This window comes from Heptranchias perlo, unplaced genomic scaffold (assembly GCF_035084215.1).
Source record: "Heptranchias perlo isolate sHepPer1 unplaced genomic scaffold, sHepPer1.hap1 HAP1_SCAFFOLD_251, whole genome shotgun sequence".
NCBI lineage: Eukaryota > Metazoa > Chordata > Chondrichthyes > Hexanchiformes > Hexanchidae > Heptranchias > Heptranchias perlo.
In genome coordinates, this window is record NW_027139263.1 from 203506 (window position 1) to 228095 (window position 24590).

Consider the following 24590-nt stretch of genomic DNA (forward strand, 5'->3'; position numbering starts at 1 on the left):
ATCTTCCTCACGTGCGCTTTCCCCATCTTCCTCACGTGCACTTTCCCATCTTCCTCACGTGCGCTTTCCTCATCTTCCTCACGTGCGCTTTCCCCATCTTCCTCACGGTGGGCTGATTCACACTTGAATGAGACAAGGCTGAATGTGGTACAGTGTCTACCACAAATCTGTTTATCTCACTGCTGTTAAGTCAACAGATAGAGAAACATTTTCAACAACAGCTTGCATTTATTATAGGAAAACATCCCAAGGCACTTCACAGGAGTGTAATCAGACAAAAGTTGATACCGAGCCAAAGAAGGAGATATTAGGAGGGATGACTAAAAGCTTGGTCAAAGAGGGATGTTTTAAGGAGGGTCTCAAAGGAGGAGAGACAAGTGGAGAGGCAGAGAGTTTAAGGAGAGAATTCCAGAGCTTAGGGCCTAGATGGCTGAAGACATGGCTGCCAATGGCGGGGTGAAGGGAGTAGGGGATGTGTAAGAGGCCATATAGGTCATAAGAGGAACACAGAGGTCTTGGAGGGTTGTAGGGCTGGAAGAGGTTACAGAGATAGGGAAGGGTGAGACCATGTGAACACGAGGATGAGAATTTTAAATTTGAGGTGTTGAGGGTCCGGGAGCTAATGTAGATCAGTGAGCACAAGGGTGATGGGTGAACGGGACCTGGTGTGGTTTAGGATATGGGCAGAGTTTTGGATGAGCTGAAGTTTATGGAGGGTGGAGGATGTGAGGCTGGCCAGGAGAGCATTGGAATAGTCAAGTCTGGAGGTAACAGAAGCCTGGATGAGAGTTCAGCCTGAAACAATAACCAGGGAAGGGGTTGGAATCGGTGGCAGAGGCCAAAGACAGTGGTTTCGGTCTTCCAGGACTGGATGTCAGACAAGCAGTGTGAGGGGTCAAGGGAGGTGGTGGTGAGGGAGCGCTGGGTGTTGTCAGCATACATGTGGAATCTGACGTTGTGTTTTCGGATGATGCCGCCGAGGGGCAGCATGTCGATGAGAAATAGGAGGGGGTCAAGCACAGATCCTTGGGGGACTCCAAATGTAATGGAGCGGGAAGAGAAGCCATTGCAGAAGATTCTGTGGCCACGACTGGATAGATAAGAATGGAACCAGGCGAGCGCAGTCCCACCCAGCTGTACAACGGAGGAGAGGCATTGGAGGAGAATGGATTAACCGTGTCAAAGGCTGCAGACAGGTCGAGAAGGATGAGGAGAGATAGTTTACCATCATCACAGTCACGTAGGATGTCACTTGTGATTTTGATTAGGGCCGTTTCATTGTTGTGGCAAGGGTGGAAACCTGATTGGACATGTTCAAACATGGAGTTGTGGGAAAGATGGGCATGGATTTGGGAGGTGACAACATGTTCAAGGACTTTGGAGAGGAAAGGGAGGTTGGAGATGGGGCGGTAGTTTGCAAGAGCAGAAGGGTCAAGGGTGGGTCAGGAGGGAACTGTTTACAATTTCAGTTAGCATGCGGGCCAGGAAGGGAAGTTGGGTGGTCTTCAGTTTGGTGTGAATAGGTCAAGGGAGCAGGAGGTAGGTCAAGATAAGCTCAGACAGGGCATAAGGGGAGATAGGAGAGAAACTGGAGAAAGATGCAGTTATGGCGAAACTTGGTGGTTAAGGGGAAAGGAGGGATGTGGCAGAGGCAGGTGAACGATTGGTCCCGTGGAGTAGTTGAGGCAAATACCATCGATGCATTTAAGGGGAAGCTACATAAGTACATGAGGGAGAAAGGAATAGAAGGATATGCTGATCGGATGAAATGAAGTAAATAGAGTGGGAGGAGGCTCGTCTGGAGCATTAACCCTGGTTGCGTCGAAAGGCCTATTTCTGTGCTGTAAATTCTATGTAAAATACTTTATTGTTCCTTTTGACGTTTCTTGAAATTTGCTCCTCGTATTCCCTCTTAGCTTTCCTTATCTTATGCTTAACCACTTTCCTTATATTCTCCTTTTTGTTTCATTATTTTTATTCTTGTAGTCCTTATTTTTATTTATTTTTTATTCACATTTGGGATATGGGTGTCACATTTATTGCCCATCCCTAATTGCGCTTGAGAAGGTGGTGGTGAGCCGCCTTCTTGATCCGCTGCAGTCCGTGTGGTGAAGGTTCTCCCACAGTGCTGTTAGGAAGGGAGTTCCAGGATTTTGACCCAGTGACGATGAAGGAACGGCGATATATTTCCAAGTCGGGATGGTGTGTGACTTGGAGGGGAACTTGGAGATGATGGTGTTCCCATGTGCCTGCTGCCCTTGTCTTCTAGATGATAGAGGTCACGGGTTTGGGAGGTGCTGTCAAAGAAGCCTTGGCGAGTTGCTGCAGTGCATCTTGTAGATTGTACACACTGTAGCCACGGTGCACCGGTAGTGAAGGGAGTGAATATTTAGGGTGGTCGATGGGCTGCAGATCAAGCGGGCTGCTTTGTCCTGGATGGTGTCGAGCTTCTTGAGTGTTGTTGCAGCTGCACCAATCCAAGCAAGTGGAGAGTATTCCATCACACTCCTGACTTGTGCCTTGTAGGTGGTGGAGAGGCTTTGGGGAGTCAGATGGTGAGCCACTCGCTGCAGAATACCCAGCCTCTGACCTGCTCTTGTCGCCACAGTATTTATGTGGCTGGTACAGTTGAGTGTCTGGTCAATGGTGACCCCCAGGATGTTGATGGTGGGGGATTCGGTGATGGTAATGCCATTGAATGTCAAGGGGAGTTGGTTAGTCTGTCTCTTGTTGGAGATGGTCACTTGTCTGGCGCGAATGTTACTTGCCACTTATCAGCACAAGTCTGGATGTTGTCCAGGTCTTGCTGCATGCGGGCACAGACTGCTTCATTATCTGAAGAATTGTGAATGGGGCTGAACATTGTGCAATCATCAGCGAACATCCCAACTTCTGACCTTATGATGGAGGGAAGGTCATTGATGAAGTAGCTGAAGATGGTTGGGCCTAGAACACTGCCCTGAGGAATCCCTGCAGCGATGTCCTGGGGCTGAGATGATTGGCCTCCAACAACCACTACCACAACCAAGGAGGACAAAGAGATTGATTAAGAGGGGAAAAATAGAGTATGAGAGTAAACTGGCAGGGAACATAAAAACAGACTAAAGCTTCTATATCCTCAATGATGGCGGAGTCCAGCACGTGAGTGCAAAAGACAAGGCTGAAGCATTTGCAACCATCTCCAGCCAGAAGTGCCGAGTGGATGATCCATCTCGGCCTCCTCCCGATACCCCCACCATCACAGAAGCCAGTCTTCAGCTAATTCGATTCACTCCACGTGATATCAAGAAACGGCTGAGTGCACTGGATACAGCAAAGGCTATGGGCCCCGACAACATCCCAGCTGTAGTGCTGAAGACTTGTGCTCCAGAACTAGCTGCGCCTCCAGCCAAGCTGTTCCAGTACAGCTACAACACTGGCATCTACCCGACAATATGGAAAATTGCCCAGGTATGTCCTGTCCACAAAAAGCAGGACAAATCCAATCCAGCCAATTACTGCCCCATCAGTCTGCTCTCAATCATCAGCAAAGTGATGGAAGGTGTCGTCGACAGTGCTATCAAGCGGCACTTACTCACCAATAACCTGCTCACCGATGCTCAGTTTGGGTTCCGCCAGGACCACTCGGCTCCAGACCTCATTACAGCCTTGGTCCAAACATGGACAAAAGAGCTGAATTCCAGAGGTGAGGTGAGAGTGACTGCCCTTGACATCAAGGCAGCATTTGACCGAGTGTGGCACCAAGGAGCCCTAGTAAAATTGAAGTCAATGGGAATCAGGGGGAAAACTCTCCAGTGGCTGGAGTCATACCTAGCACAAAGGAAGATGGTAGTGGTTGTTGGAGGCCAATCATCTCAGCCCCAGGACATTGCTGCAGGAGTTCCTCAGGGCAGTGTCCTAGGCCCAACCATCTTCAGCTGCTTCATCGATCATCTTCCTTCCATCATAAGTTCAGAAATGGGGATGTTCGCTGATGATTGCACAGTATTCAGTTCCATTCGCAACCCCTCAGGTAATGAAGCAGTCCGAGCCCTCATGCAGCAAGACCTGGACGACATCCAGGCTTGGGCTGTTAATGTAACATTCGCGCCAGATAAGTGCCAGGCAATGACCATCTCCGACAAGAGAGAGTCTAACCACCTCCCCATGACATTCAACGGCATTACCATCGCCGAATCCCCCACCATCAACATCCTGGGGGTCACCATTGACCAGAAACTTAACTGGACCATCCATATAAATACCGTGGCTACGAGAGCAGGTCAGAGGCTGGGTATTCTGCGGCGAGTGACTCACCTCCTGACTCCCCAAAGCCTTTCCACCATCCACAAGGCACAAGTCAGGAGTGTGATGGAACACTCTCCACTTGCCTGGATGAGTGCAGCTGCAACAACACTCAAGAAGCTCGACACCATCCAAGATAAAGCAGCCCGCTTGATTGGCACCCCATCCACCACCCTAAACATTCACTCCCTTCACCACCGGCGCACTGTGGCTGCAGTATGTACCATCCATAGGATGCACTGCAGCAACTCGCCAAGGCTTCTTCGACAACACCTCCCAAACCCGCGACCTCTACCACCTAGAAGGACAAGAGCAGCAGGCACATGGGAACAACACCACCTGCACGTTCCCCTCCAAGTCACACACCATCCCGACTTGGAAATATATCGCTGTTCCTTCATCGTCGCTGGGTCAAAATCCTGGAACTCCCTTCCTAACAGCACTGTGGGAGAACCGTCACCACATGGACTGCAGCGGTTCAAGAAGGCGGCTCACCACCACCTTCTGAAGGGCAATTAGGGATGGGCAATAAATGCCGGCCTCACCAGCGACGCCCGCATCCCATGAACGAATAAAAAAAATATGTCAAGAGAAAAAGATTAGTGAAGACAAATGTAGGTCCTTTACAGTCAGAAATGGGGGAGATTATAATGAGGAATAAAGAAATGGCAGAACAATTAAACACATCTTTTGGTTCTGTCTTTACAAAGGAGGACACAAATAACCTGCCAGAAATGTTAGGGAACCAAGGGTCTCGTGAGAGGGAGGAACTGAAGGAAGCCAGTATTAGTAAAAAAATAGTGCTAGGGAAATTAATGGGGCTAAAGGCTGACAAATCCCCAGGGCCTGATAATCTACATCCCAGAGTACTAAAGGAAGTGGCCCTGGAAATAATGGATGCATTGGTGATCATCTTCCAAAATTCGATAGACTCTGGAACAGCACGCATTTAAGAAGGCGAATGGTATGTTGGCCTTCATTGCAAGAGGATTTGGGTACAGGAGCAGGGATCTTACTGCAGTTATACAGGGCCTTGGTGAGACCACATCTGGAGTATTGTGTGCAGTTTATGTCTCCTTATCTAAGGAAGGATGTCCTTGCCATAGAGGAAGTGCAACGAAGGTTTACCAGACTGATTCCTGGGATGGCAGGACTGACATATGAAGAGAGATTGGGTCGACTAGGTCTATATTCACTAGAGTTTAGAAGAATGAGAGGTGATCTCATCGAAACATATAAAATTCTAACAGGACTAGACAGACTAGATGCAGGGAGGATGTTCCCGATGGCTGGGGAGTCCAGAACCAGGGGTCACAGTCTCAGGATATGGGGTATGCCATTTAGAGCTGAGATGAGGAGAAATTTCTTCACTCAGAGGGTGTTAAACTGTGGAATTCTCTACCACAGAAGGCAGTGGAGGCCAAGTCATTAGATGTATTCAAGAAGAAGATCGACCTTATGGGTTGAATTGAGACATAGGAAAGGATCTAAGACTATGGTGGGAGTTGTGTATAGGACCCCTGGCAGCAGCTCTGAAGTGCTAGATTGTATAAATGCAGAGATTAGACAAGAATGTAAGAAAGGCATAGTGGTCTTAATGGGGGACTTTAACCTTCACATAGATTGGGAAAAGCAGACGAGCAACTGTCAGAGAGGTAGTGAATTTCTTGAGTGTGTCCGGGATAGTTTTCTACAGCAGTATGTCCTCGAGTCAACAAGGGGGCAAGCCATACTAGATTTAGTAATAAGTAATGAACCAGATTTAGTTAACGGCTTAACTGTGTGTGAACATCTATCCAATAGCGATCATAACATGATCGAGTTCAATGAAGTGTTTGAAAGGGAAAAAAGTGAATCAGCTGCTAAGATTCTAGACTTGGGTAAGGCCGACTTCAATGGGATGAGACAGAGACTGTCCACAGTAAACTGGGCAAATCTGTTAATGGGTAAAACGACTGATGATCAGTGGGAAATGTTTAAAGAAACATTTAACGAGATACAGAACCGGTTTATACCCCTGAGGGGCAAGAATTCTACTTGCCAAAACAAACAGCCATGGACAACTAAAGAGGTAAGGGACAGTATAAGACATAAGGAAAGGGCATACAAAAAGGCAAAAAATGGCACAGATCCTGGCAAGTGGGAAAGATACAAAGATCAACAAAGGGTCACAAAACAGATAGTAAGAGCTACGAAAAGAGAGTATGAAAAGAAACTTGCAAGGGATATCAAAACCAAACGAAGAACTTTTATAGTTACATTAGGAAAAAGAGTGTGGTCAGGAGCAGTGTTGGCCCCTTAAAAACTGAAAGTGTGGATATTGTCATTGACAATGGGGAAATGGTGGACATGTTGAATAATTACTTTGCGTCAGTATTTACAGTAGAAAAAGAGGATAGCATGCCGGAAATCCCAAGAAAACTAATATTGAATCGGGGACAGGGACTCAATAAAATTAATATAAGTAAAGTAACAGTAATGAAGAAAATAATAGCACGAAAGAGTGACAAATCCCCAGGACCAGATGGTTTCCATCCCAGGATTTTAAAGGAAGTAGGTGAGCACATTGCAGATGCCCGAACTATAATCTTTCAAAGTTCTCTAGATTCAGGAACTGTCCCTCTAGATTGGAAAATTGCACATGTCACTCCGCTTTTTAAGAAAGGAGAGAGAGGGAAACCGGGGAATTATAGACCAGTTAGCCTAACATCTGTTGTGGGGAAAATGCTGGAGTCTATAATTAAGGTGACTGAACACCTCGAGAATTTTCAGTTAATCAGGGAGAGCCAGCATGGATTTGTGAAAGGCAGGTCGTGCCTAACAAACCAGATTGAATTTTTTGAAGCGGTGACTAAAGTAGTGGACAGGGGAATGTCAATGGATGTTATTTATATGGACTTCCAGAAGGCATTTGATAAGGTCCCACATAAGAGACTGTTAGCTAAGTTAGAAGCCCATGGAATCGAGGGAAAAGTACGGACTTGGTTAGGAAGTTGGCTGAACGAAAGGCGACAGAGAGTAGGGATAATGGGTAGGTACTCACATTGGCAGGATGTGACTAGTGGAGCCCCGCAGGGATCTGTCTTGGGGCCTCAGTTATTCAAAATATTTATTAACGACTTAGATGAAGGCATAGAAAGTCTCATATCTAAGTTTGCCGATGACACAAAGATTGGTGGCATTGTAGATGAAAACATAAAATTACAAAGGGATATTGATAGATTAGGTGAATGGGCAAAACTGTGGCAAATGGAATTCAATGTAGACAAATGTGAGGTCATCCACTTTGGATCAAAAAAGGATAGAACAGGGTACTTTCTAAATGGTAAAAAGTTAAAAACAGTGGATGTCCAAAGGGACTTAGGGGTTCAGGTGCATAGATCATTGAAGTGTCATGAACAGGTGCAGAAAATAATCAATAAGGCTAATGGAATGTTGGCCTTGATATCTGGAGGACTGGAGTACAAGGGGGCAGAAGTTATGCTGCAGCTATACAAAACCCTGGTTCGACTGCACCTGGAGTACTGTGAGCAGTTCTGGGCACCGCACCTTCGGAAGGACATATTGGCCTTGGAGGGAGTGCAGCGTAGGTTTACTAGAATGATACCCGGACTTCAAGGGTTAAGTTACGAGGAGAGATTACACAAATTGGGGTTGTATTCTCTGGAGTCTAGAAGGTTAAGGGGTGATCTGATCAAAGTTTATAAGATATTAAGGGGAACAGATAGGGTGGATAGAGAGAAACTATTTCCGCTGGTTGGGGATTTTAGGAGTAGGGGGCACAGTCTAAAAATTAGAGCCAGACCTTTCAGGAGTGAGATTAGAAAACATTTCTACACACAAAGGGTGGTAGAAGTTTGGAACTCTCTTCCACAAATGGCAATTGATACTAGCTCAATTGCTAATTTTAAATCTGAGATAGATAGCTTTTTGGCAACCAAAGGTATTAAGGGATATGGGCCAAAGGCAGGTATATGGAGTTAGATCACAGATCAGCCATGATCTTATCAAATGGCGGAGCAGGCACGAGGGGCCTACTCCTGTTCCTATGTTCCTATCTTTTTCTTATTGATAAAGGGATCAAGGGATATGGGGAAAAGGCGGGAACAGTTAGACGATCAGCCATGATCATTTTGAATGGCGGAGCAGGCCTGAAGGGCCGAATGGCCTACTCTTGCGCCTATTTTCTATGTTTCTATGTTTAACCATCTTCCTTTGTGCCTGGCATGACTCCAGCTACTGGAGATCTTTCCCCCTGATCCGCATTGACCAGTTGTACTGAGGCACCTTGATATCACACTTGGTCAAATGCTGTCTTGATGTCGAGGGCAGTCACTCTCGTCTCGCCTCTGGAATTCAGGTCTTGTGTCCATGTTTGGACCAAGGCTGTAATGAGGTCTGGAGCTGAGCGGTCCTGGCAGAACCCAAACTGAGTTGACCTCTTTATTTATCCATGGCATCCTAAAACCACTAGTAGTTTCCTTCTTTTGTGATGGAATATTCTTATGCAATCTCAAGAAATAAACAATTGGATTGTGTTCATAGAATCTTACAGCACAGAAGGAGGCCAATCGGCCCATCGTGCCTGTGCCGGCTCTTTGAAAGAGCTATCCAATTAGTCCCACTCCACTGCTCTTTCCCCATAACCCTGCAAATTTTTCCTTTTCAAATATCCAATTCTCTTTTGAAAGTTATTATTGAATCTGTTTTCACCGCCCTTCAAGGCAGTGAATTCCAGATCATCATAGCTTGTAAAAAATTTCTCCTCATCTGCCCCCTGGCTTTTTTGCCAATTATCTTAAATCTGTGTTCTCTGGTTACTGACCTTTCTGCCAGTGGAAACAGTTCCTCCTCATTTACTCTATCAGAACCCCTCATAATTTTGAACAGCTCTATTAAATCTCCCCTTAACCTTCCCTGCTCTAAGGAGAACAATCCCAGCTTCTCCAGCCTCTCCATATAACAAAATTCCCTCATCCCTGGCACCATTCTAGTAAATCTCCCCTGCACCCTCTCGAAGGCCATGTCATCCTTCCTAAAGTGTGGTGCCCAGAATTGAACACAATACTCCAGCTGAGGTCTAACCAGTGTTTTATAAAGGTTTAGCATAACTTCCCTGCTTTTGTTCTTTATGCCTCCCATTTGCTTTTTAAACGGCCTGAGCAACTTGTCCCACCTTCAAAGATTTGTGTATGTGCACTGGTCTCTCTGTTCCTGCACCCCCTTTAAAATTGTAACATTTAGTTTATATTGCCTCTCTTCATTCTTCCTTCTAAAATGAATCACTTCACACTTCTCTGCATTAAATTTCATCTGCCACGTGTCTGCCCATTTCACCAGTCTGTCTATGTCCTCCTGAAGTCTGTTACTATCCTCCTCAATGTGTACTGCATTTCCAAGCTTTGTGTCACCTGCAAACTTTGAAATTATATCCTCTATACCCAAGTCCAGGTCATTAATATATATCATAAAGAGCAGTGGTCCTAATACTGACCTCTGAGGAACACCACTGTATACTTCCCTCCAGTCTGACAAACAACCGTTCACCACTACTCTCTGCTTTCTGTCCCTTAGCCAATTTTCTATCCATGCTGCCACTGTCCCTTTAATCCCATGGGCTTTAATTTTGCTAACAAGTCTATCATGTGATACTTTATCAAATGCCTTTTGAAAGTCCATATACACAACACCAATCACACTCCCCTCATCAACCCTCTCCGTTACTTCATCAAAGAACTCAATCAAGTTAGTCGGACACGATTTGCCTTTAACAAATCCGTGTTGGCTATCATTTATTAACCCATGGTTAAGTTTCTCCTGCCACCGATGTTAGGCTGACTGCCTGTAGTTGTAGAGTTTATCTCTATCCCCTTTTCTGAACAGGGGTGTAACATTTGCATTCCTCCGGACCTCTGGCACCACTCCCATATCCAAAGAGGATTAAAAGATTGTGGCCAGAGCCTCCACTGTTTTCATCCTTCCCCCAGTAACCGAGGATGCATCCCATCCAGACCGGGTGACTTTTCTATTTCGAGCACAACCAACCTTTTAAGTACCTCTTCTTTCTCTATTTTTGTCGTATCCAATTTCTCTACCCTCTCCTCCTTTACTATGACAGTGGCAGCATCCTCTTCTTTAGTGAAGACAGATGTAAAGTATTCCTTTAGTACCTCAGTCATACCCTCTGCCTCCACTGGAAGATTTCCTTTTTGGTCCCTAATCGGCCCCACCTTTCCTTTGACTATCCTTTTACTCTTTATTTGTTTATAAAATACTTTAGTGTTCCCCTTTATGTTATCCACTAATCTTTTACATAAGAACATAAAAACATAAGAAATAGGAGCAGGAGTAGGCCATCCAGCCCCTCAAGCCTGCTCCGCCATTCAACAAGATCATGGCTGCTGTACAAAACCCTGGTTAGCAAAACAAAACCCTGGTTAGCCCGCACCTGGAGTACTGTGAGCAGTTCTGGGCACCGCACCTTCGGAAGGACATATTGGCCTTGGAGGGAGTGCAGTGTAGGTTTACTAGAATGATACCCGGACTTCAAGGGTTAAGTTACGAGGAAAGATTACAAAGATTGGGTTCGTATTCTCTAGAGTTTCGAAGGTTAAGGGCCGATCTGATCGAAGTTTATAAGATATTAAGGGGAACAGATAGTGTGGATAGAGAGAAACTATTTCCGCTGGTTGGGGATTCTAGGAGTAGGGGGCACAGTCTAAAAATTAGAGCCAGACCTTGCAGGAGTGAGATTAGAAAACATTTCTACACACAAAGGGTGGTAGAAGTTTGGAACACTCTTCCGCAAACGGCAATTGATACTAGCTCAGTTGGTAAATTTAAATCTGAGATAGATAGCTTTTTACCAACCAAAGGTATTAAGGGATTTGGGCCAAAGGCAGGTGTATGGAGTTAGATCACAGATCAGCCATGATCTTATCAAATGGCGGAGCAGACACGAGAGGCTGAATGGCCTACTCCTGTTCCTATGTTCCTGATCATCTACCTCAACACTATTTTCCTGCACTATCCCCATATCCCTTGGTGCCTTTAATATCTATAAATCTATCGATCTCTGTTTTGAATGTACTCAATGACTGAGCCCTCTGGGGTAGAGAATTCCAAAGATTCACCACCCTCTGAGTGAAGAAATTTCTCCTCGTCTCAGTCCTAAATGGCTGACCCCTTATTCTGAGACTGACCCCTGGTTCTAGACTCCCCATCCAGGGGAAACATCCTCCCTGCATCTACCCTGTCGAATCCTGTAAGAATTTTGTATGTTTCAATGAGATCACCTCTCATTCTTCTAAACTCGAGAGAATACAGGCCTAGTCTACTCAATCTCTCCTCATACGACAATCCCACCATCCCAGGAATCAGTCTGGTGAACCTTCGCTGCACTCCCTCTATGGCAAGTATTTCCTTTCTTAGGTAAGGAGACCAAAATTGTACACAATACTCCAGGTGTGGTCTCACCAAGACCCTGTATAACTGCAGTAAGACATCTTCACTCTTGTACTCAAATAAAGGCCAACACACCATTTGCCTTCCTAATTGCTTGCTGCACCTGCATGTTAGCTTTCAGTGACTCATGTACAAGGACACCCAGGTCCCTTTGAACATCAACATTTCCCAATCCCTCACCATTTAAAAAATATTCTGCATTTCTGTTTTTCCCACCAAAGTGTATAATGTTACATTTTTCCACATTATATTCCATCTGACATGTTCTTGCCCACTCACTTAGCCTGTCTATATCCACTTGAAGCCTCTTTGCATCCTCCTCACAGCTCACATTCCCACCTAGTTTTGTGTCATCAGCAAACTTGGAAATATTACATTCAGGTCCCTCATCCAAATCATTGATATAGATTGTGAATAGCTGGGGCCCAAGCACTGATCCCTGCGGTACCCCACTGGTCACAGTCAGGTTGGCATACACTCCCTTTGCCCCTGTATTTCCTTTGTCAGTTTTGCTCTGCACTCTGTATTCTGCTGCTTGTGCCTGCTATTCATTTTATGGATACTGTTTTCACCCCGTAGATCACTGCAGCCCACAAACCAGTACGGCTGAAAGGAAGGGCGGATAAAAGCTTGAAATAAAATTTCAGCTGCAGTGAGCAGGCAAGCTGCTCCCTCCCGGTCTGGAGTTGTGCACCATTTTACCTGCAGGCACTGCTGCTGTAGTATGGAGCCCCTGCTGCTGTGTGATGAGCAGCCACTGTTTGATAGTATATACTCGTTCCTAGTGCAGTCCTTGCTTATACTGATAAACTCATATCTATTATATTTATGTTATGTGTAATTTTTTGGAAAGTCAGAAATTAGTATCCATGAACTTTGCTATCTAGAGTAAACTGGACTAATGCGGCAGTGAAATGTAGAAAATGCCATTTTTATGCCCTGTGACATTAAGTAAAAGAATGACATGTTGACATATTGCTGTTTCAGTCTGCCCCCTGGTGGCTACCTATTGAAAGAGCATTTTGGCGACAGGTGAGTTTTAAAGTCTTGTAGAATGAAAGACTTTTTTTAAAGGCTACTGCATTTTGTTTTACATCTACATACTTATTTGAAGCAAAGTAAAATGTAACTAATGCATATTTTGTTTTTGGACATTTAAGAAAGAGTAACCTCTATGTGATCGGGTTACACACATCGATGTCCCTCCGTTTATTTTCAGTTGGTTATCAATAAGCGAGGCATCTCCAAACATCAAATTCATCCCAATATCTATCTTTAAAATTAAAGAGTTCCCGCCTCAGATGAATCCATTTGAAATAAACCACAAGGGAATTTTGAGGTCAAAAGTAGAATTTGCTGATGGATATTGGAAGTGAAACTTAATCTATATCTTCTGATCTAGAATGTGGAAATTTTTAAAAAATGTCCACATATGTGACACGACACTGTCACTCTATCTGAAAATATTGCTCTACTGTATTCATATGAATTGATACATAAAACAGTCATTGTATTACCCTCCCGACATATTGTCTGATTGATTGTCAAACCATTGAGTTTGGCACTTAATTAAACTTCAATTTCTGAGCACTTGGCAGAGCTTTAATCATCGTGACCTGGAAACCTCTGGGCCAGTGAGAGGGGGCACACACTGGCAGAGCAGACACCTGGGCAGTGGGAGGGGGTGCACACTGGCAGAGCAAACACCTGGGCAGTGGGAGGGGGTGCACACTGGCAGAGCAAACCACTGGGCAGTGGGGGGGTGCACACTGGCAGAGCAAACACCTGGGCAGTGAAGAGGGGGCGCACACTGGCAGAGCAAACCCCTGGGCAGTGGGAGGGGGTGCACACTGGCAGAGCAAACACCTGGGCAGTGGGAGGGGGTGCACACTGGCAGAGCAAACACCTTGGCAGTGGGAGGGGGCGCACACTGGCAGAGCAAACCCCTGGGCAGTGGGAGGGGGCCCACACTGGCAGAGCAAACCCCTGGGCAGTGGGAGGGGGCACACACTGGCAGAGCAAACCCCTGGGCAGTGGGAGGGGGCACACACTGGCAGAGCAAACACCTGGGCAGTGGGAGGGGGCCCACACTGGCAGAGCAAACCCCTGGGCAGTGGGAGGGGGCCCACACTGGCAGAGCAAACCCCTGGGCAGTGGGAGGGGGTGCACACTGGCAGAGCAAACCCCTGGGCAGTGGGAGGGGGTGCACACTGGCAGAGCAAACACCTGGGCAGTGGGAGGGGGTGCACACTGGCAGAGCAAACCCCTGGGCAGTGGGAGGGGGTGTACACTGGCAGAGCAAACACCTGGGCAGTGGGAGGGGGTGCACACTGGCAGAGCAAACACCTTGGCAGTGGGAGGGGGCGCACACTGGCAGAGCAAACCCCTCGGCAGTGGGAGGGGGCCCACACTGGCAGAGCAAACCCCTGGGCAGTGGGAGGGGGCACACACTGGCAGAGCAAACCCCTGGGCAGTAGGAGGGGGCGCACACTGGCAGAGCAAACCCCTGGGCAGTGGGAGGGGGTGCACACTGGCAAAGAAAACCCCTGGTCAGTGGGAGGGGCAGAGCAAAGTGGGCAGGTGGTCTGGAATTTGGGATGGGTCCCCTACACTTTTTTTGGACAATTTGTAATTGGGCCAGAGGATGGCAGTGTTTCAGCAGACACGATGTCACCTGTCAGAAATCTCCAATTTGCCGTTCGGCTTCGTTTGCCGTTGAGGCAAATTCTGCTGCAGGAGCACCTAAGCACCAGACTCCGATCCTGGCCTATGGAGCCCACAGCTGCCTGAAATGCTGCTTTCCCAGCGACATTCAGTAATGGTTACCGTTTACCTGGTTACCGTTTGTAAAGTGACAACTTAGTTTCTGAGAGTGTTTTATGATTTGAAGCAGTCTTTGGCTGGGACAGGTAGTCCTTTAAGATAGCAGCAAGGTGCTGTTTGGAAATTCCTGGTGTTTTCCCCTTTTCCCACAGAATGGATGCCCTAGTTAGACTGGAAATGGAACACATTTCCCCCCCCACCCCACAATGACCTGACCCTGGGATTTGGACAGGATCAGGGCCACAGCAGCCTGGCGATTGAAGACCTCGTATATCTAAACTGGCCCATTTATAAATGGTAATCCCATTTCATATCACAAACTACGCACACCAGAGATACCAGAACAGTTACCGTATCTTCTCAATCATTAACTTCATCACAAAATGAATTTGAGATTGACGGCAGTTTGTCCATTTGTGTAAACAAGACCCTTTTAAATAAAGCCGATGGTGGTGTAACTGCACCATGTTCACTCCAGCGGTGTAGAGCAAGGGTTCACAGCCGTGATCCTCACGGGTAACCCACGCTGAGTGCAGGCTGGGCACGCTGCAGGGAGGGAGAGTTGAGCACTTACTGTGATCCACCTTTGGCAGGGGCCTGGCACCAAGTTGCCTTGACGCTCATTCTCTGCACCGATTGGTAACCCCATGTACCTTCATGTACTTACAACGGTTGCTTGCTGTATTCTGGTTGTTCTTCATTACAGCGGTTTGGTTTAGATTTTGAGTGCACAGAAATAACCAATTGTAACAAAATGCTAGTTTGGGGAGTGTGTAACTGGAAATCAAGCTTTTAATATTTAACGGTACATTTTGTGATTTTGTTGTAAGTTCATAAATTGTATGCACAATTTACCACTAACGATCCTCATGAATAATCAGACTATATTATAATCATTTTAAGCCAGCAGGCCCTGGCTCTGGAATTAAAGATAAGATGGAGTACCCAGTGGTCCAGGTGAGCTGGATTGATGCAAAGGCCTTCTGTCAGTGGAAGGGAATGCGACTGCCCACTGAAGAGGAGTGGGAGTTTGCTGCTCGAGGGGGTCTGGGAGGTAAGATCACACATTGGTGTTCAGGGAGGTTTTAGTTCTAGACCAGCAGCTCATATGTTCCTCAGACACTTTACTGATCAGATGACAATGTTGAAATGTACATCTTTAATTGGGAATACAGTTAATTATATTAATAATTCAGATCATAGAATCATAGAGTGATACAGTACAGAAGGAGGCCATTCTGCCCATTGTTCCTGAACTGGCTCTTTAAAAGAGCTATGCAGTTAGACTCACCCCCTTGCTCTTTCTCCATAGCCCTTCAAGTATTTATCCAATTCCCTTTTGAAAGTTATTATTGAATCTGCTTCCACCGCCCTTTCAGGCAGATCATCACAACTCGCTGCGTAAAAAAAATTCTCCTCAACCCACCTCTGGCTCTTTTGCCAATTGCCTTAAATCTGTGTCCTCTGGTTACTGACCCTTGTGTCAGTGGAAACAGTTTCTCCTTATTCACTCCTTCTATTAAATTTCCCCAAGCCATCTGTACTCTAAGGAGAACAATCCCAGCTTCTCCAGTCTCTCCATGTAACTGTGGTCCCTCATCCCTGGCACCGTTTTAGAAAATCTCCTCTGCACCCTCCCCTAGGCCTTGACATCCTTCCTAAAGTGCGTTGCCCAGAGTCGGACACAATACTCCAGCTGAGGTCTAACCAGTGATTTATAAAGATTTAGCATAACTTCCTTGTTTTTGTAATCTGCCTCTATTTATAAAGCCAGGGATTCTGTATTTTTTTTAACAGCTTTACCTACTTGCCCTGACCTTCAAACAGTTCTATACATAAACCCCCAGGTCTCTCTGTTCCTTCACCCCCTTTAAAATGGTACCATTTAGTTTATATTACCTCTCCTCATTTTTTCTTCCAAAATGCATCACTTCACACTTCTCTGCATTAAATCTCATCTGATAAACATATTTCCATATGGATTGATTTATACTGAGCATTGGTGCTTATAGTTTTATGGATTTTTATTTCTTACATCTGATTAGCTTAGATTTCTGCTCGATCATCTCTTTAATCACCTCCCCCTCACACAATTTTCTCCATTTTTGAAGCACTATTGGGGCACGGTCTGGGGCACAGGTCTGCGTTGTTGGGGCACGGGTCTGGGGCACAGGTCTGCATTATTGGGGCACGGGTCTGGGAGGCAGGTCTGTTGTTGGGGCACGGGTCTGGGGCACAGGTCTGCGTTGTTGGGGCACGGGTCTGGGAGGCAGGTCTGTTGTTGGGGCACGGGTCTGGGGCACAGGTCTGCGTTGTTGGGGCACGGGTCTGGGGCACAGGTCTGCATTATTGGGGCACGGGTCTGGGAGGCAGGTCTGTTGTTGGGGCACGGGTCTGGGGCACAGGTCTGCGTTGTTGGGGCACGGGTCTGCGTTGTTGGGGCACGGGTCTGCGTTGTTGGGGCACGGGTCTGCGTTGTTGGGACACGGGTCTGCGTTGTTGGGACACGGGTCTGCGTTGTTGGGGCACGGGTCTGCGTTGTTGGGGCACGGGTCTGTGTTATTGGGGCACGGGTCTGCGTTGTTGGGGCACGGGTCTGCGTTGTTGGGACACGGGTCTGCGTTGTTGGGACACGGGTCTGTGTTGTTGGGGAACGGGTCTGGGGCACGGGTCTGCGTTGTTGGGACACGGGTCTGTGTTGTTGGGGAACGGGTCTGGGGCACGGGTCTGTGTTATTGGGGCACGGGTCTGCGTTGTTGGGGCACGGGTCTGCGTTGTTGGGGCACGGGTCTGTGTTGTTGGGGAACGGGTCTGGGGCACGGGTCTGTGTTATTGGGGCACGGGTCTGCGTTGTTGGGGCACGGGTCTGCGTTGTTGGGGCACGGGTCTGCGTTGTTGGGGCACGGGTCTGCGTTGTTGGGGCACGGGTCTGCGTTGTTGGGGCACGGGTCTGCGTTGTTGGGGCACGGGTCTGTGTTGTTGGGGCACGGGTCTGCGTTGTTGGGGCACGGGTCTGCGTTGTTGGGGCACGGGTCTGCGTTGTTGGGGCACGGGTCTGCGTTGTTGGGGCACGGGTCTGCGTTGTTGGGGCACGGGTCTGCGTTGTTGGGGCACGGGTCTGCGTTGTTGGGGCACGGGTCTGTGTTGTTGGGGCACGGGTCTGGGGCACGGGTCTGTGTTATTGGGGCACGGGTCTGTGTTATTGGGGCACGGGTCTGTGTTATTGGGGCACGGGTCTGCGTTGTTGGGACACGGGTCTGTGTTATTGGGGCACGGGTCTGCGTTGTTGGGGCACGGGTCTGGGGTGCAGGTCCAGGAGCTAAACATCTCTGTTTACAAAATAGTCAGGATGGATAAAGCAGGAATGGCAGTGTGAGTCACAGATTCTACTATAACACCAGAACATGGCCCACCTGTCAAGCGAGCAGGAAAGTGGGTGTCATGGATGGTCCCCTTGTAGTTGGAGCGCGGGTCCACGTGTACCAGCAGCTAGCTGCTTCCTCACCCAAGCAGCCGTTCTTCATGTGAGAGCCTAGTCAGTGACTTCAGGTGTAGAAGGTAGCACAACCGATCCTGATCCCGTTCTCGGGCACCATCCATGACACCCACTTTCCTGCTAGCTTAACAGGTGGGCCATGTTCTGGTGTTATAGTAGAATCTGTGACTCACACTGCCATTCCTGCTTTATCCATCCTGACTATTTTGTAAACAGAGATGTTTAGCTCCTAGTGCTGCCCTAGTCTAAGCTACATCACTATTAATGCTGTTATTACCAAACCCCATGGCGATATCGTACCTCTAGCTCACCAATTTTATTCACAATACTTAAACATCCTGTTTTGCAATCTCATTCCTTTCAATTATTCCTCTTCCTGATCTTTGTTTTTTTATCTACCCTTTCTTTCCAACTTGACCTTTAACCTTCCCCTCCTCCTGCCCAGCCGAGAACCTTGTTATGCCTTTCCTCTCTCCACTGCCCCTGCCCCACCCTACCTCCCTTCTGCCTCTCCCTACCTCCCCTCTGCCCCTGCCCCACCCTACCACCCCTCTGCCTCACCCTACCACCCCTCTGCCTCTCCCTACCTCCCCTCTGCCTCTGCCTCACCCTACCTCCCCTCTGCCTCTCCCTACCTCCCCTCTGCCTCTGCCTCACCCTACCTCCCCTCTGCCTCTCCCTACCTCCCCTCTGCCTCTCCCTACCTCCCCTCTGCCCCTGCCCCACCCTACCTCCCCTCTGCCTCACCCTACCTCCCCTCTGCCTCACCCTACCTCCCCTCTGCCTCACCCTACCTCCCCTCTGCCTCACCCTACCTCCCCTCTGCCCCTGCCCCACCCTACCTCCCCTCTGCCTCTCCCTACCTCCCCTCTGCCTCACCCTACCTCCCCTCTGCCTCTCCCTACCTCCCCTCTGCCCCTGCCCCACCCTACCTCCCCTCTGCCTCTCCCTACCTCCCCTCTGCCTCTCCCTACCTCCCCTCTGCCCCTGCCTCACCCTACCTCCCCTCTGCCTCTCCCTACCTCCCCTCTGCCTCTCCCTACCTCCCCTCTGCCCCTGCCTCACCCTACCTCCCCTCTGCCTCACCCTACCTCCCCTCTGCCTCACCCTACCTTCCCTCTGCCTCACCCTACCTCCCCTCTGCCCCTGCCCCACCCTACCTCCCCTCTGCCTCTCCCTACCTCCCCTCTGCCTCTGCCTCACCCTACCTCCCCTCTGCCTCTCCCTACCTCCCCTCTGCCTCACCCTACCTCCCCTCTGCCTCACCCCACCTCCCCTCTGCCTCACCCTACCTGCCCTCTGCCTCACCCTACCTCCCCTCTGCCTCAGCCTCACCCTACCTCCCCTCTGCCTCACCCTACCTCCCCTCTGCCTCTGCCTCACCCTACCTCCCCTCTGCCTCTGCCTCACCCTACCTCCCCTCTGCCTCACCCTACCTCCCCTCTGCCTCAGCCTCACCCTACCTCCCCTCTGCCTCACCCTACCTCCCCTCTGCCTCTGCCTCACCCTACCTCCCCTCTGCCTCACCCTACCTCCCCTCTGCCTCTGCCTCTCCCTACCTCCCCTCTGCCTCACCCTACCTCCCCTCTGCCTCACCCTACCTCCCCTCTGCCTCTCCCTACCTCCCCTCTGCCTCACCCTACCTCCCCTCTGCCTCTCCCTACCTCCCCTCTGCCTCACCCTACCTCCCCTCTGCCTCACCCTACCTCCCCTCTTCCACCCCAGCTTCCCTCTAATCCACTTCCATTGAAGTGTATACTTAGTTAACTCCCTGTGCACGATGCCACGGGGAGCGACTAGTTTATATGCACATTTCTCCATTACATTAAAAACAGTAGAAAGAGAAAGCTGATCATTTCTTACTAGTTTCAGAGAAATTTCCCCAGCAACTGAAAATGCCCTCTTATTGACCTCAGGGATTTCTCTAGCCCGGTCAGGCTCTACCTGTTTACAGCAATAAGACCTTGTGGTCTAAAAGGGGCTACACTAGGGAGCACAAGTAGGTTAATCAAATTCTCACCCGAGCAGTATAATTCTCACTTGTAACAACATAGAAATACAATACTGATGCAGCCCATTCAGACCTGCCAATCCGTGTAGGTGTTTATCTCCACACGAGTAGCTGCTCTGATCCCAAATGCTGCCCTGTTTCCATATTCCTTTATCTCCCTTTCCTTCAACCACTTCTGTATGTTGTGGATTGCACTCTGTAACGTGTACCAAGGGAGGGCCGTTTTTTTTTGCTCTACAACTTAAAAAATATATTTTTCTCGTCTCTGCTTTCAGGTAGAGTGTATCCATGGGGAAACAAGTTTCAGCCAAATCGCACAAACCTTTGGCAGGTAGTGTGTCTTAAACAATTTTGATTGTAGTTGGAATATATCAAGTGTTTATGAACTGCAGCATGTGAAAGTTCAAAGATCATTGAGGAAACCCACAGGTGAAGATAGATCGGACACCTGCCTCTCCTGAAGCTGGTGACTCTTGCTGGGAAGAACAGCCCTCCAGTACCTCAACCAAGCTGCTATTTGTCATATGTGAGTCTAGATGATGAGTGACATCAGGCTGTTTGATCACGGAGAACATCACAGTCCTGTCAACGAGCATGCACTTCAGCCTCCAGAAATGGGGACTCTGCCGATTCAAGGATGCTGAAGCCAATTGAAGCACCCCAACAGATCGGTTAACTCCGCAAAGATTGGGAATCAGTCGCTCAGTAATATGCTGTGCATTCCCCACTGAGTGACAAGGAGAGCTTGTAATTGTTAATGTATTTCTATATATATTTCAGTGTAATTAGAAGGCTAATATCTATTGTGTGTTCATCACATCGATGCCTTCCAAAGTTGTCACACTAGAAAATGTGGTTTCAGAGGCGTCAAAGCTTCAGGGCCTCCACTTCAAAGTGCTCGCATGTCAGGCAAAAATTACTGACGGACTGAATAAGCACTTACCTAATGAACTCCCAAATGTCCAACACTTGGATTCAGCCAGTAACTGCCACTCAGGAATAATATCTCAATATGTAGGTCCCTTACAGTCAGAAACAGGAGACTTTATAATGGGGAACAAGGAAATGGCAGAGCAATTAAACAAATACTTTGGTTCTGTCTTCACGGAAGAGGACACAAATAACTTCCCAGAAATGCTAGGGAACCAAGGGACTAGTGAGAAGGAGGAATCAAAGGAAATTAGTATTAGTTAAAAAAAAATAGTGCTGGAGAAATTAATGGGACTGAAAGCTGATAAATCCCCAGAGCCCGATAATCTGCATCCCAGAGTACGAAAAGAGGTAGCCATGGAAACAGTGGATCATTAGTTGTCATCTTCCAAAATTCTATAGACTCTGGAACAGTTCCTGCAGATTGGAGGGTGGCAAATGTAACCCCACTATTTAAAAAAGGGGGAGAGAAAACAGGGAACTACAGACCGGTTGGCCTGACATCAGTAGTAGGGAAAATGCTAGAGTCTATTATAAAGGATGTGATAACAGGACACTTAGAAAATATCAACGGGATTAGACAAAGTCAACATGGATTTATGAAAGGGAAATCATGTTTGACAAAACAACTGGAGTTTTTTGAGGATGTAACTGGTAGAATGGATAAGGGGGAGCCAGTGGATGTGGTTTATTTGGATTTTCAGAAGGCCTTTGATAAAGTCCCACATAAGAGGTTAGTGTGCAAAATTAAAGCACAAGGGATTGGGGGGAATATACTGGCCTGGATTGAAAATGGGTTGACAGACAGGAAACAGAGAGTAGGAATAAACGGGTCTTTTTCGGGATGGCAGGCAGTGATTAGTGGGGTACCGCAGGGATCAGTGCTTGGGCCCCAGCTATTCACAATATATATCAATGATTTCGATGAGGGAACCAAATGTAATATTTCCAAGTTTGCTGATGACACAAAATTAGGTGGGATCGTGAGTTGTGAGGAGGATGCAAAGAGGCTTCAAGTTGAATGAGTGGGCAAATACATGGCAGATGCAGTATAATGTGGATAAATGTGAAGTTATCCACTTTGGAAGGAAAAACAGAAAGGCACAGTATTATTTAAATGGTGATAGATTGGGAAATGTTTATGTACAAAGGGACCTGGGTGTCCTTGTACACCAGTCACTGAAAGCAAACATGCAGGTGTAGCAAGCAGTTAGGAAGGCAAATGGTATGTCGGCCTTCATTGCAAGAGGATTTGAGTACAGGAGTAGGGATGTCTTACTGCAGTTATACAGGGCCTTGGTAAGATCACACCTGGAGTATTGTGTGCAGTTTTGGTCTCCTTACCTAAGAAAGGATATACTTGTCATAGAGGGAGTGCATCGAAGGTTCACCAGACTGATTCCTAGGATAGCAGGACTGTCGTATGAGCAGAGATTGAAAATTCTGACAGGGTTAGACAGACTGGATGCAGGGAGGATGTTTCCCCTGGCTGGGGGGTCCAGAACGAGGGGTCACAGTCTCAGGATATGGGGTAGGACATTTAGGCCTGAAATGAGGAGATATTTCTTCACTCAGAGGGTGGTGAACCTGTGGAATTCTCTACCACAGAAGGCAGTGGAGGCCAAGTCACTGAATATATTTAAGAAGGAGCTAGATAGATTTCTAGACACAAAAGGCATCGAGGGGTATGGGGAGAGAGCGGGAATATGGTATTGAGATAGAGGATCAGCCATGATCATATTGAATGGTGGAGCAGGCTCGAAGGGCCGAATGGCCTACTCCTGCTTCTAGTTTCTATGTTTCTTTTCAAACCAACCAATGTCAAAATGGCAGAAACTGACCAACCAAATTGCTTCAAATATTTTATGACCATGATTTAAATTGTCAACTTGATGTTTTTTTTCTCTTAAGCTGCCCAACCTGACCACCATGCTCTCTGTGGCCCACACACCCAGAGTTATTCACAAAGCACCTGAACTACTTCCTCTTTGCTTTGACCATTACCTCATGTCTTTTCTCCACTTCCCCTAGCCACCAAGCCTCACCTCAGTTCCATCTCCTGTTTCCCTCCCTCTAAACTCTGCTCTTCTCTGCTCCCTCCTTGGTCTCCACCACTACAGACTACTGTCCCTTTTCGTTGGGTCCACTGCCTCGATTTGTTCCCGTTTGGGTATCCTCAATTTGCCTGTCGAGGTGCATCTCACTGGTTTTGCCCCAACTGCCCTATTATCTCCTCCTGTAGTTTTCTCCTCCTTCCCCTTTCCTTTGGGCTTATCCTTCTCATCCCCCTCTACGATGTCCCAGAAGTGTCTTTCTACCTCACCTTAATCACGTAGTTATCCCTCCATATTTTGAACTACCTTCACAAACTGATCTTGTCCATGAAGTTCCTTGGACCCCTCTCTCCCAGAACCATAGAATCTTACAGCAAAGGAGGCCATTCAGCCCAATGTTCTTGTGCTGGCTCTTTGAAAGAGCTATCCAATTAGTCCCACTCCCCTTTGCTTTCCCCATAGCACTACAAATTTTTCCTTTTCAAGTGTTTATCCAATTCCCTTTTGAAAGGATAGATTTCCAGAACCATAGAAAAGATACAGCACAGAAGGGGGCCATTCAGCCCATCATGTCCGCGCCGGCTCGAAGAACAACCAGGTGCCCATTCTAATCCCACCTTCCAGCACCCGGTCTGTAGCCCTGCAGCCCACAGTACTTTAGGTGCAGGTCCAGGTACTTCTAAAAAGAGTTGAGGGTCTCTGCCTCTACCACCAATTCGGGCAGTGAATTCCATACACCCACCACCCTCTGGGTAAAAAAGTTTTTCCTCATGTCCCCTCTGATCCTTCCGCCAATCAGCTTAAATCTATATCCTCTAGTTCTTGAACTCTCCGCTAGGGCCCCTCATAATTTTGTACACCTCAATCAAGTCTCCCCTCAGCCTCCTCTGCTCCAAGGAAAACAACCCCAGCCTATCCAATCTCTCCTCGTAGCTGCAATTTTCAAGCCCTGGCAACATTCTTGTAAATCTTCTCTGCCCTCTCTCCAGAGCAATTACCTCCTTCCTGTAATGTGGTGACCAGAACTGCGCACAATACTCCAGCTGGGGCCTTACCAGCGTTTTATACAGTTCCATCATTACATCCCTGCTTTTGTATTCTATACCTCGGCTAATAACGGAGAGCATTCCATATGCCTTCTTCACAACCTTATCTACCTGTACTGCCACCTTCAGGGACCTGTGCACATGCACTCCAAGGTCTCTCACTTCCTCTACCTCTCTCAATATATTCCCGTTTACTGCGTATTCCCTTTTACTGTTTGCCCTCCCTAAGTGCATTACCTCACACTTCTCCGGGTTGAACTCCATTTGCCACTTTTCCGCCCACTCCACCAACCCATTGATATCTTCTTGGAGTCTACAGCTATCCTCTTCACTATCAACTACACGGCCAATTTTTGTGTTGTCTGCAAATTTGCCAATCATGCCCCTTACATTCAAGCCCAATTCATTAATATATACCACAAACAGCAAGGGACCCAACACTGAGCCCTGTGGCACACCACTGGAAACGGATTTCCATTTGC

At 47.7% G+C, this 24590-nt stretch overlaps 1 protein-coding gene across 4 annotated transcripts in view; it reads left to right on the plus strand.

The window, feature by feature from the left end:
- The window catches only part of sumf2 (sulfatase modifying factor 2), a 79767-nt gene that overhangs the window by 45912 nt on the left and 9265 nt on the right, over positions 1-24590 (plus strand). For all 4 annotated transcript variants that reach the window (XM_067978219.1, XM_067978221.1, XM_067978220.1 and 1 more), the window contains exons 4-6: positions 12736-12780; positions 15475-15625; positions 20354-20409. In XM_067978219.1, the coding sequence (XP_067834320.1) occupies positions 12736-12780; positions 15475-15625; positions 20354-20409 (252 nt within the window). The remainder of the gene's footprint in view (positions 1-12735; positions 12781-15474; positions 15626-20353; positions 20410-24590) is intronic.